At 32.7% G+C, this 14,109-nt stretch overlaps 1 protein-coding gene across 2 annotated transcripts; it reads right to left on the reverse strand.

Moving 5' to 3' along the window:
• Positions 1–1,972: 1,972 nt before the first annotated feature.
• LOC132700319 (actin-binding protein WASF2-like) lies at positions 1,973–8,542 on the reverse strand. 2 transcript variants are annotated; one of them, XM_060667543.1, is made up of 7 exons: positions 8,506–8,542; positions 5,884–6,047; positions 4,461–4,639; positions 4,158–4,403; positions 3,889–4,105; positions 3,717–3,792; positions 2,278–2,418 (listed from the first exon to the last, which is right to left on the reverse strand). In XM_060667543.1, exons 1-6 carry the CDS (start codon positions 8,515–8,517, stop codon positions 3,741–3,743), a joined length of 870 nt encoding a protein of 289 aa, XP_060523526.1. In that variant the 5' UTR covers positions 8,518–8,542; the 3' UTR covers positions 2,278–2,418; positions 3,717–3,740. The 2 variants fall into 2 exon arrangements, with proteins under 2 accessions (XP_060523525.1, XP_060523526.1); XM_060667542.1 differs by lacking the exon at positions 3,717–3,792 and having other exon boundaries at positions 1,973–2,418.
• Between the last annotated feature and the right edge of the window lie 5,567 nt (positions 8,543–14,109).

A 14,109-nucleotide genomic window follows, 5' to 3' on the forward strand; every position in this document is an offset into this window, starting at 1 on the left:
AGAAAAATTCCATCGTCAAACTGTCGTAACAATAAAAGAAAGTGTAACAAAATTCGCACAACGTACATATTAATAGAAGGCCAAGCATTTTTAAAATATTTAAACAGCATATGCTCTAATAAAAGCGATTATGAAATCCGGTAATTAACGACACTTTCGCCTGAATTCCTGTATTCCTGTATTTGGCGAACTTGCATATTTACGGAAGATATATTAACGTGATGAAGTGATAGTCGTAATAGAAATTTCATTTTACCAGAAAATATCCAAATAAAAGTATTCTGCAATTCAACCAGCAGCTGAATAAAACAACAATAAAAAATTTGGGTGTTAATTACCAATGACACATATTGCAGTAATTGAAATAGACGGATAATATAGTATATGAAACTCCTAGTGTGCCAACTATCGGCCAAAGTGCGATAGTTTGATCTATAAAGCGTGTATAAAGTTTATATGACCACACCAAAATGAATAAATAAATTCTCATGTTTTTTAGCCGAAGTTGAAACCAGGAAAGATAATATAAAAATTAGGAAGATAATAATCAACAATATTTTTCTTGTATTTTACTTTAAGAGATGACTTTCTTGATATTTTAATCAGCAATCCGCTTATTATTCAAAATGACTGAGGCTAAATTGTTTTCTTTAAACAGGTTGTAATCTCCAACGATAATAATTGTGGTGGAAACATCAAACATATTGCCTGACTTAGGCAACCCAACATACCATAACTTAAAGAATACAATGCAATTACTTCCTTATTATTGTCAGTTTCTTCATGAAAAAATGTGTTGTTATTTTAGTTTATTGGCTAGTTTATTCCGTTGGTCATGTTAACAAATTATTGATGTTTTGTAAGACTAAGACCACTATTACATTTTTCCTCTTCTTGGGTATTGTGTGTGTTACTTTGCAAAGAGGATACTTATATGTTCTTTGATTAGGTCTTGGGCGCTGCAAAGTAAATCGTTCGAGATTTTAAGCTGGGAGAACTTAAATTTCAAGGTGTGTACACTGTGGCCTATTACTGTGAGAAATTGTTCGTATGAAGGTGCTGCGTAGTAGAGGCCAGATATTGAGTTTTTTATTTTATCGGTTCTTAAAAATGTTTCTCCAGCATCACGTGGTTGTATAATCTATTTCATCTACTTCAATTCTAAATATAATATCGGAACCTACCTTAAATGGACTATTAATAAAGAAATATGTAAGCAATTTGGAAATTAAGGAATGAATAGGTCTGGAGAGTTGTTAAAGGTTACCGTTCTAATTGACTGTTGACATCTACAGGTAAACGTCAAAATTGTGTGAAATGTCATTCTTTTACGAATTTTGAAATATATTTTAACCAATCTTATATTTTAATTAGTTCGACAAAATTCAGCCAGATTACATATATATTGTATATTAGCAATTAATGTATGTAAATAAAAAAATAAATATTTCAGGATTAGTTTAAAATAGCTATTTGGTTCTTTAAAACTGTTATAATATACAATTTGCTTAATACTTAAAATTACTAAAATTTATTTTTTACATATTTATTTCGTAAAACTACTCATCATTTTTCTTTCTTATAGTGATCTCGCTTGCAGGAATAAAATAAGTAATAATTTATAGTTAGTGGGTAAGTATCTGAAACAGTTAAGTGGTATTCCCTACAAAATAGCAAAATTAATCACTTATATTTAGTTTTGCAGGTAAAACTAATATTAAATGTGGTTCACAAATTCTATAAAAATATAACGCTAGTATTTAAATAAACCAAATTCATATGTCAACCAAATTTAAGGATGCTCACGTAGAAAAGTACTAATTTTCTATATTCATCAAGTTTATGTAAATATAAAATAATGCCAAATCATTAAATAGATTTTTAGTTAGAAATTTGCAATCGCTCTTGACTTACGGTGGATGAAACGCAGAAGCAAACAAAAAATTTACATTGGTAAGTTTTAAAAATCAAATCAATTAAAAATGTTTATTTACAAAACGTTCTTACACAAAACAAGTACACACGCAAAGGCTTACAATTCTAGAACAGCGCTAAAAACGTGACTAAGTTCACACCTACATGTAACCTAAATTCAATTACAGTCCAGAGCATTAGGATATAAAAAAAAACATGGCATCAAAACATTAGTTAGGTATTTACATAAATAAAGTTGATAGGTGCTCGAATATGCCAGCCAGTTAGAGTTAAAGTTTCTGAGCGTTTTTTGAAAAAAATTTAAAATAACTAAGCTAACCAGCAATTGCTTATTAGATGTAGCCAAAACTGACGTCATGCAGGGGATTTGCATTTGAGCTTTGAGGAAGTGCATAATCCTTGCTTAATTGATCTAAGATACTTCCTCCGCTACGTCCACCGAACGGATTACCCGACGAAACTGGTGCTGGCACCGGTGCAGGTCTAAGAGAAAACAATTTAATAAATAGGAAAATTCTACAAAAAGATTCGGCTGTAGCTTTTGTATAGGGCGTGTTATTGAAAAAATATCATATAATTTATTGAGTGTTCAGAAGATTCCGGATAATGAAAGGGCTTATTGTGACCTTCATAACTGCAATACCTATCATGCAAACTATTGTTGCTACCTCAACGGAAAGTACTTTAGCTCATAATTGACTATTGTATAATAAATAAAATAATAAAACAATAAATTATAAATGACAATCTGAATAAATAATTTGCAAACATATTTCGTGGTTCATGGCTGTGTCTGATTTGTTTACAAACTCCAACAACGGAGTCATTTAATTAGTAATAAGTAAAATAAGCTGTATGTGATAAATGGATTTCACGTCAAACAGGAGTTGTTGATCCCAAATTGATAATTGTATCTGTTGTAAAGTTGTTATTTTGTGAATTTGCAAATTAAGTCGACGGAAATCAATCATCAAGCTAATCAATTTTTTCAGTACTTCCTTTTATGAAAGTAACTAATACTGTTATAAGCATCAACCATTTATAGTGGCGAGAAAAAAAGTTTTGATATTTTCTTTCACGATCCAAAACTAAATGCAAAATTATGCTGTTAAAGAAATATAACCAAGAACCACAAATAGTTATACCTGTTATTTATGTTTGACAACAGTAAAAATATTGTGATTTCAAACAGTTTAAGACAACTTAATTGATCTAGAAAGTTTTAAAAACAAAATTTTTAGGAAACCTTTTACTGCGCCAGAAGATTAAGAAACGAGTAGAGTTATACAAGTTGCAGATGCACATCGGTTGAAGGTTTAATTTAATTTCATTTTAAATAAATCTGGTATGGTGTTTGTTTAACTAAATTTTTTTCCTCATTATGAAATAGACAATTTTTTCCAGATTAAATTGGTGAGTGTAAAAACATTTATGCAAATAATAAATGCAGTATGTTTTATGTTGTGAGTAGATAAAGCTAAAATCTCAAAACTAAGACCCAGTGGCACGACAAGCACTTTAGTTGAGTTCAAATAAACTTTATTATTATTATTATTCTCGATTACTAGGTATCCGTTATAATGAGTATTTTTGCCGTATGTGTCCATCGGCCCTGAGAATCACTCAGTAAATTATATGATGGCATTTTAGTAACACCCTGTAGTTGTTTTCTTAATAACGCCGCGCGTTTGTCAAACAATCAGAAACTTCCGAGGCAGTATAAAGAAAACAACTGATGGGAAAAGAGAAACAGATTTAATGTAGAAAAGAGAAATAATTACAGAAGAAAGTTAGAAAGCGAGACTTCAGAATGTCAAGTTGAGCACGGCAATGGATTCCGAGTTACCACCAAATGGACTGCAACATAAAGGAATTTTAGTGATAATTCAGACAGAAGAAAAGTGCGTATCAAGCGTTAAAGGAATATTAAAACAAAAGTTAACTGTAATCTACCTGTATTGAGGAGCTGGCGCTGGTCTAGGGGCTGGTCTTGGGGCGTATTGCGGTGAAGGTGGTGGAGGCGGAGCTGCAGGTTGCACGAACGTCAGTTTGGGAGATGGTCGTGAAAATCCGCCAAAATCATCGAAAGGAGCTGGTTGTGCGTTGTAGACTGGTGCGGGTCTAGGAGCCGGGCGCGGCGCTGGTGCAAAAGATTGAACTGGAACGGCTCCTAAAATAAAATATAGTTAAAAAAAAAACATATACATAATCTATACCCTTACCTGGAATATTAGCTCTAGGTGGTACGGGTGCTGAACTTCTGGCGGGCGACGCCTGAAAACTTTGAGGTCCAGTAAATTCAAAGGAGTTTGCGGTTTGCGTCAGTCTGCCTTGAGAATATTGATTGTTGATGGTATGACTTGGACGAGGTGGAGCCGGCTCATCGCCGTTGTCGGCGTATTCGGGAAGAAGGTTGCCATTTTTGTCAGTCGTCTCGTCGACTAAAGTGGGAGGGGCTACTGTGATGCCTGTGATTGAGAGCCACAATAATCCGTTTGATAACCTGAGAATGGGCTATAACATACCTTCGCCAGCGGGTTCAAATCCGTATTTGGTTGCGCCATATTCGATAACCCTTATTTTACCAACATCATCTACGTAGCCGTATTTTCCTTTGACTTCTCCGGTTGGAAGCTTGGTTTCGATTTTGAAAGAACCATCGGCGGATTCGTAACCGTACGTATAGGATCCATCTTCGTTGTGCCTGCAATAAGCCTTTTGGTGAGAGGTAAATTATCTTTTATGATTCACGGCCCACAGGTTAGCCGTTAATAAAATAAAATCGTTCAAAAAATTTGGTAATTTTTTGCATAAGCTGTTATGTAAAAAATGTTGTTCTGTTGCGTATATATAAAAAAATCATTATTCTATTGTACTATTTACAAATCTGGATTTCTCCTATGTCGGTAGCTGATAAATCGAACTTGCTGAGGTTTCGTTCTGTTGACCTCTTCAGAGCTAAACTGAAACTGATCAACAACCGAGGCCGAAGAGATTACAGCTATTGGAACGGATAAAAAAAAACTGAAAAAGCGAATAATTCATGTATTGAGATAAATATTGAAAAGAACAAGCGCTAGTTTTCAAACATCTTGGAATCCAAAAACCATATTTTAGTCATACGTTTTTGCAAAATGTGTCAATTTTGCATGTTTCGCGTTCTTTGTGTTCGATTTTCAAACCAATGCAAACTGGCTTGGTTTTTAAGATTTAGGAGGTGAAACGAAAAATGGAGCCATTTCATATTAAACACTTTGTATAGCAATGTGATGATGAGAATAGAATCTCATACATATTTTATTATTATTATGGCCAAAAGCATTTCAAACTCTTTTTAAGTGGTATATTTACTCACCCTAAATATCGCAGATATCAAAAGCGTACTCAGAGATGTTTATAAAGTGTAAATTTTGAGATCCAAGCTAAATGTATTATAAATCGAAAAGTTTATATAAGTTTATTTCAAAAATATATACTTAGGAAATTATAATTTTTTTAAAAATATAAAGGGTGTAACATTAAAAAAACTTCGGCTCATATCTTAAAAATTATGGTTTTTGCGAAAAATCTGAATGCGCAACAAAATTCTATTTATTACATTTCAAATGCAAAACTAATTTGAAATGGACGGCATCGCAATAACAAACAAAAATGGAGATACTGCACTAACTCCTTAATAATTGGATTCAAGGGTAAATAAGGGTAATTTTAATTTTTCTTTATGAATAATTGATGCGTATCAATTAATTAAAAGATCCTTTTCCATCATTTAAATTTAAATTTAATTTTAAACGCATTTTTTAACGTAAATACGAATATCAAAATATTATGTAAAAATAATCAAGAAGTAGAATTCAATTTTTTTTTACGGTTTGGGCTAATTTATCATTTTCGGTGAACTTCTAACCTGTTATGGATCGTGAATCATTCTGAAAATTCTTTCATCACCTGTCAATCTGCTTGAGAATCGGTACAGGTGTAGGTCTAGGTGCGCTGGACGGTCCCGAATAATTTGGTTTCACTTTGGGTGGGGCAGGTCGTGGCGGTAGCTGGAGCGGCGAAAAATCAAAGTCTTGGGCGAACGTTGCCGCCACGATGGCGAGCACAGTCACCTGTATTACGGAAACATTGTCGGTATTATTTACGCCTGATGCAGGACGGCTGTATGACAATGCGTATTGTGTTGTATTAGATATTTTTTAAGCACCAATAAAAAAGGAAAATGTGATATATTGAGGGTCAGTTAAAAGTCAAACGCGTCATTGAAATATCAAGCCACTTCACTGGGCGTTGGCCGTTGTAAAACGTTTGCGTTTAAAGACTAATCGAGCGAGGACATTTCCTTGTTGCCGATATTTCGTGCCAAAACCGGACGATCTTGGTACATAAAAAACCGCTTTGGAGATTTTGTAAAGGTTATAAACCGGACGTCAAATTATAGGGCATGCAGTCAAGTGCTTAAGGTCGTGTCATATTCTGCCAGACTTTAAGCATGTGATAGGTTCGCAAGTCTGTTGGAGATGCATTTTTCAGTTTTGTGGCGACTAGAGGATAGGATCAGACTGGAAAACATTTATGGACAGCATGTAAAATCAAATTTTAGAAAACAGAAATCCATATATAATTTTTCGTACAAATTTTTGCTGAAGAGACCTGGAAATGTTATTGTAGAATGCAAAACGAACTTTACAATGAATCAAAATACGAATTTCACGTGCAAATGCAAGGCTACGGGTGGCGCGACTTGGGTGAAGTCAATTTTTGAAATATTGCGATTGAATTAATTAATAAATCCCGTTCGAAATCGCAGTTATATATTATGGAAATAGTTTTCTAACGAATAATATGCATATTAAAACCGTTAATTTTTAGTACTTACGTCACTTCGTAGTTCCCTATTTTCAAAAATTTTCACTGTCGAAAAATCGATTGACTAGAAACCTTGGAGGGGTTTTAGTATGATTAGTGACAAAAAGTCTAAATTAGTTTTAAAAGTTGTGACGATCATTTATTAATATGGTTATAAAAATATATTGATTTGAATTAATATTATTTCGCGTTATAACATTGATTGGCTAAGTTAATTGTTACTAAAGCTGTTGAGATACGTTAAATGCATATAATGTTGAACGGTATAAAAAATATAGGCATATTTTAATCTTGAAGGTTGGACCCCACCCAGCATATTGCACTGCAGCACAACAATAATTATTTATTCTTTTTGTACATAGAATTCGTAAATGAACATTGTATTCATCAAACCGATGCATATATACCTATGTTGCACCCTTCAATAATATTTTTTTAGAATTATACTTTAATAAAGAATTTGCTTAAAAAATTTTTTTTTCCCTCTTCTATTCTATGTGGTAATTTATTATAAGGAAATTTATCTTAAGACCATATAAAAGTATTCATAATTATAATGTCAAAAACGTTTCTAATTATATCTCCTTGGAAGAGCCTGTTATGGAGTATACCGATCTGTATTCTTTTTCACTCTGATTCCGGATTTCTGGCATATTTTGATATTTAGATGATGATGTGAGCCTGGGCAAACACGTAATTAACAGGTTTAACAAATATTTGTGTCTACCGAAGGAAATTTATCAATTCAAAAGCAATTTATTTGCATTTATAATTTGGTTAGTAGAAACTAATAAATATTATCAATACTACGGCTGGAGTGCTGAAAGTACAGAACATAATTTTGAAACTGGCATTTAATTATCTTAGGTTAACGAACGCGGACAGATTGTAAGATGCACTTAATTGTCTTATACTTAGTAGTATATTGGAGTTTGAACAACTTGATTAAAATATTTATCAAATCTAAAATCTATACAAGTATACATGTATACAAATATAGTTGACATTGTTTCAAATAAGTGAATCTCTCCAACACTGATAAATGATTTTAAGTATTCTCAAGGCCAGTGTTATTAAGCACTGTTTGGAGGATTTGTTATATATTATTGTATTGATTTAGAAATTCAGACTGGTACGGAAATATATAGTTAACTGCTCATAAATAGTTCTTGAGCCTTACTGGAGAAACACTGTGTCGCCAAGAAAAATGCAAATCAGTTATCAAGCTCATTCAAAGCAAAGTATGCAATACGAATAACGCTTATACGATTTCCTACACACATTATTCCTTCATAAAAAGGAAAATTAAGTATTATAAATTTTGGTTTCTATGATGTCACTTAAAACGCTTTCCATTAGATGTATGATGGTCTGATGGTCTATACTGACTTTCAGAATTTAGCTGTATTGTCAAAAGAACAAAGAAATCTTGAATATTTCTGTGTTGCTGAAAAAAAAAATCGAAGTTACTCACCCGCAAACAAGCCTGTAATTAATTATCAATATTTATGGAGTACAAGCTAACTTAGTAGAATAAAAAATATCAATATTATTTAATGGGCTATATTCATTACATCAACAATTCAACGTCCTGTCACTCATTTCTGGGGCAGGACTCACCGCAGACCTTCGGCCAATAAAATGAAAGGGTCCCAAAAAGGATTGGCGTGAATGAGAGAAGGGAGATTGTGTGCTACTCACGTATTTCAACATGTCTCGTTGACGAAGGCACCGCACTAGAGTGGTGCGGGGGTCGACAATTCCGTTTTATAAGGAGACCGCGCGCCGCTGGAAGAAGGGGCAAGGTCCTGTGACAAAACGCGGGTTGTTCCTGTTGCCAATGTTACCAACGTTCCAGGATCCACGTGCGACTCTAATTTATTGGGATTACTGGTAGCTGAGATTTGTAAATTTTTCGTCGGGATGTGGGTTGCCGACCAGTATTTTGATTTTAATCAAAAGCTAAAATAAGACAATAGAGTAAATATCTTAGTACTCCATTTGAAATTAATCAAATAAGAATAGAAGAAAATAGGGTAGAATCGCTTCTAAAATATATATAAAAAGTACTGAATTTTTCGATTGACGAGCCACAATCCTTAAAAGCGAAAAATATAAATATTGTGATAATAAGTGTCCCATAGTCAAAAGGGTATTTTTAGGTCAAAAGTTATAATAACGAAATGCTTCGTTTTCGAGGTACAAACTATCATTATCGAAAATAGCGAAACCTCGCGGGGTATTATGGGATGAGAATTTTTTTTCTTAATTTAGGTCTTACTTATGGAGAGCGCTCTCTGCATGACTTTTCTCACCTGCAATGTCTTACGACTTTTTGCATGACCACGTATTCCACTTGTAGTAAAAAAAATAATTTCCTCAATCATTTTTATATGAAAAATACCCTCTTATTAGAAATTGCTAGAAGCAAACGTTGTCGAAAGATTTTGGTTTGAATTTCACTTGGTTGTGCTTATATTAATCAACATAAATTGCTTTTAAACAACATTAACCAGATGAACACTAAATAAAAAAAAGGGTGAAAAAATCAGATCAAAATTACAATAAATAAATTATAGACAGAAAACAAAAAGGTTAATATTGTTAATAATCTTTTAAATTCTCACTAACATAAATTAAAAATTTGTGAGGAGCATCTTCTTTAAATCTAACCAGGTCTGTTGCCAATTTATTCTGTAATGATCATTTTCAAGATGAGCAATATTTTATTTCTAGAGAAGGTATTTTCAATATTAAAATTAATACTCGTATGGCCATTCATTGTCTTTAAAAACCAAGTCAGTTGTCACAATATATGGGCCATTTTTGGTTAAATGATATCAAAATAATTTAAGTTCAAAAATCTCATCCAAAGCTATTACATGGGATTAGGTTGGAAGAATTGGAATGTCTATCCCCTCTCCATGAAAAACAAACGTATCGTACGGAAATTTATAATATAGTTCATTTAAAAGACAAATATTGTTTGTTGTTTCTTTTCTCCTTATTTTTAATTTCCGTGTCTCTGGTGTTGAGCCATTAATGTTAATTTTTTTAAGCATAGACGCTTTCAACAGCACCTTCCCTTGGAACTGAGCTGTTTATTTCTGCATGTTGTGAAATTTGATCTGCCATATATAATTTGTAAATTGAAATAATAAACTTTATTTTCATTATTACTATTATTATTATTATTATTCAATTATCTCGAAAACTTAAGAATCACCCTTGTGAAATATTGGAGCCTTTGTATTGTATTTGTATTTGTATAGTCCTCAACTTAATTGTAGAAGTAATGGTTGCCATTTTTACTCGCAGTTGTAATCAAATTGTATTTCAATAATAGTCTAATAGAATAAAAAAAAATTGAGGCCATCATGGTTAAAATTGATTAAAGTAAAAACAAATTGCTTCGAAATTTTGTAAATCTATTGCCAACATGTTATTTACATTTATTCTGATTATTGCTTTCTTTTTATATTTAGATTTACAGTTAGATGTTAAAAAAACGGAATCTAATCAATATATCTTGGATATTACAAAACTAAGCAAAAAAATTGGGATTACTTTAAGACACAAAATTTTGCTTTGAAAAACACATCTCGGCCTGTTTGTATAGCTCGAGGTATTTTTTATCTGCTAATCTTTAAAAAAGCTTATGCGATGTTCTTGTGGTCGTCTTGCTTGACAGTTAACTCTTCGCAATATACTGAAAAAATTAAAAAATGCTGCCTCCAATTACGGCACCCGTAGTGAAACAGCCGTCGCCACAAGCTGATAGATGCGGATTGGACCAATATGAAGACGCGGTGCTTGATCCACCGCTCTTGTCTCCATTTCAAAAGCATTAAAACGGAAACCGTGAATACTTATGAAAAAAAATAAGTCGTTATTCCTGGTCACTGGCCTGGTATATTTGAAAGGTCCCTCAGTTACGACTTGGCTAAACTATGTAATGCCTGCCATATTCCCTTCAGAATGCGACAATAAATTCTTTTCCTAATAAATGAAAAACTTGGTTTCTTTCAGAAATGTAAAAAAATTGTTAGAGAGGAGGTAGGTTTTGGTCTTTTTTTCTTTCTATTCATAGGTAAATACTTAATGAACATGAAATTATAGTTTAAAGCTTTTGGGAATTTTGTGATACGTGGATTATTTTTATTAAACTTACTAACAAACTAATTTTATAAATATGCGATTGGCTATTATGAACTACTTAATATTAAAACATTGTAAAAAGTAACTGTTCTAAAAGAATGTCGCCTGGCGTGAAATCTGACTAACTTTCTCTCCTTTTTACACAAAAGCTGTGTTTGATTTTTTACAGAAAGTAATAAGATACATTTATAAAGTATATACTATAGAGCACTTGAGAGGATTTTTGAAATATTTGTTTCATTAAAGACTGTAAACTTTAAACTTTTAATCTTTTCAGTCTTATTAATTAGAAGGTAAATTAAGTTTAATGCTTGGCGATAAATGTAATTAGCTTAACTACAAATTTATTATTCGACAAAGTTTCTTTGACTATTTCTTGGTGTAACAATAACTTTTAATAGCGATTATTTGCATATACTTAAAAAGAGTGAAACCTATTACGTCGTTAAAAAATATATTAACAAGCTCATATAGGATTTTGTTAAACAGAATCGGTGTTTTACATTCTTTTTACGTTTAAAGTGTTTTCACTTTCGTAGATTGGTAAAAACAGGACCTGTTATTGCGCGACAACTTTTGTTAATTCAAGTCGGGTACCGTGGCTTAAGAAATAGAAGAGCTCACTCATTTTCGTCGAGTTATTCTTAATTTCACATATAATTTGAACTCATTATATGATATTTGGGAGCAAGTATTTTGGTTTATGTCTCTATGTTTATAAGCAGTAATGAAAATAAGTTTGATTTCGAAAAATCGTCGGCGAGCGGAGCAAGTTCGTCGCAAATAGCGCGAATCAGCTTTTTATTTTAAAAAGAAGGCGCTTCGCGGATTCTTGTAGCTACGCAATGTTTTTCTATCGTGTTCCTGCGGACCACTATGGAACTTTCGCAAAATATAATTTATTGTGAGTATACCCTGTATAAAGTGTAATTCGCATCTCTTCGAACTTCAAATTTAAGGCATACTTCGGTAAATATCAAAATTTGTACTGGAAATTGCAATTTAAAATTATATTTTTTAAAATATCTTGCGTCCCCTGTATTATAGACGAAACCTCAAACTCTCTCTCAACACAGTTTACGATACCGTTCATATCAAGTTATCACATATTAAAAGTTTTTCATGTATCGCCAATAATTCACCCACAAAAGCGGAAATTTCTAGGATCTATTAGAATTTTTTGCCCACAAACGACGTACCCTGTATATAATTCCTACAATGTTCGAAATAGAGGATATAGCTCTGGATCTCCTTAGTTTCCTGGTATCCGAATTTTTCCAATGGAGTAAATGGCTTTCAAAAAACTACTTGCTTTCTGAAACCATGCAGTAAGTGGTAATTGTAAATGACGTCGTCGAGTCTAGATTGAGGACGAGAAATGGTGATTTTCAACTAAAACACCTTGTATATAATCGAAAAAATGCGTGAAACAAAAGTTATAGCGCCGGTTCTCCCACGTATTACGGATGTAAAATGTTTCCGATCGGATGAAAAAATAACCAAAAAAAAAATCAAAAATTTAAAAAAAATACTTCGCGTTATTTTATTGTTCCCAATTTAAAGAGTCTAAATGCGGGTCCAGACTTCAACTTCTCTCCCAAGTCTGAAGTCGGTAGCTGCAAATTTGGAGTACTTATTATTTTTTTTAATATTGCACGGAATATCGCGAACACCCTGTACAATACTTAAAAACCGTAAATACAAAAGTTTAAGCTGGGCTATATCGTCATGTAAAAGAAACTAACATCTAAACCACAGATTTGAAATTATTGCCAATTTTCTATAATAGGGGGACACATTTTTCAGTTTTTTTGAATTAGCGGCGCACCCTGTATATTTTTGAAAAGTTATCAAGAATAAAAGTTTATGGAGTCGTTTCCTCTGCGTCTTCTGGTTCAAGAAATTTTCCGGTCTTGTAAATGGTTTTTGTTTTGTAGACTTTTGCACAAGCGATTTTTATATTTTTTAAATACTTCCCGACCCCCCAGCCCCCCATTTTCAATAGCTTCCGTCACGGGACAAAGCTGCATCTATGTGCCAAATATGAAGTTGATTGCTTCAAATCTCGGACACTTATCGTGTTTCATAGCAAGGTCCAAAAAACAGTCGAAAATCGCGAAAAAAAGATGAATACCGACGTCGGATCATTTCTAATAAGCTGTGCCCCGTGGAGGATTAAAAAGGAGGCAAATTTCAATTTTGTAGCTCCAACGGTTCGAAAGTTAATCAGGAAAAACCAAAAGACAAGAACTGAGTACGGAGAACGGAGAACGGACAGACAAAAAAAAAATTTTTTTCGACGGTGATCATTTCTGTACCAACGACGATCCCGTAAGACTTACCGTTACCGAGATATAAAATTTTTATACTAGCGCAGATACTTTCGCAAATTCGATTTCATCGATTTTCGAAAGTAACAAGATTTTATGGGCTATCTTGTGTAGACAGATATGTGCGTATTTAATGTTTATACCGTATTTTTAAACCAGTTTTTCATTATTATTACAGCATTACAATTGTGTTATAATGTATTTAGATATTCATGCTCTAGATATGCAAGTGTGTGTCTCGTGAGAGAATTGACCTATACTTCCAATGACGTTAAAAAAAATCTTGAAAGTAGTTTTGTTCCTTGGTTTCGAACGTTGATAATATGGCAAGAGCATTGTCAAGTATTAATCAAACATATTCAAGAATAACAATAATAAAGGGCATTAGTTTCCAGCAATTTTGAGAAACAATCAATTTAAAATGAAACATTATGTTGGATAAATATTCGTTTACAATTTAGATTTTTTCACGCCTCACTTCAATTTAGTCCCACCATTCAATCATTTTCCTTGTAAGATATCTATACAATAACAAAAACTAGTTCACAAGGTATCCGAAAACATTCCTGAGAAATATTCAAGGACTTCCTCAACTCCACCCGTATTTAAAATTCCATTTATATGTCTCAGTATTTTAATTAAGACAATTTCTCACACTGTCCGAACTATGCGTAGATATCGTTCTATCTTAACTATTTTATTTAGTAAATCGCATATAATGGGTAAATCTGGGATATATTTGCACTACGAAATATCTGATGGTTGTCGCATGGTGTGTCTTTTTTAAATGTCAAAAATAATAAAATCTCGTTTGAAT

The sequence above is a fragment of the Cylas formicarius genome, unplaced genomic scaffold (genome assembly GCF_029955315.1).
Source record: "Cylas formicarius isolate icCylForm1 unplaced genomic scaffold, icCylForm1.1 PGA_scaffold_4__25_contigs__length_36172078, whole genome shotgun sequence".
Taxonomy (NCBI): Eukaryota; Metazoa; Arthropoda; class Insecta; order Coleoptera; family Brentidae; genus Cylas; species Cylas formicarius.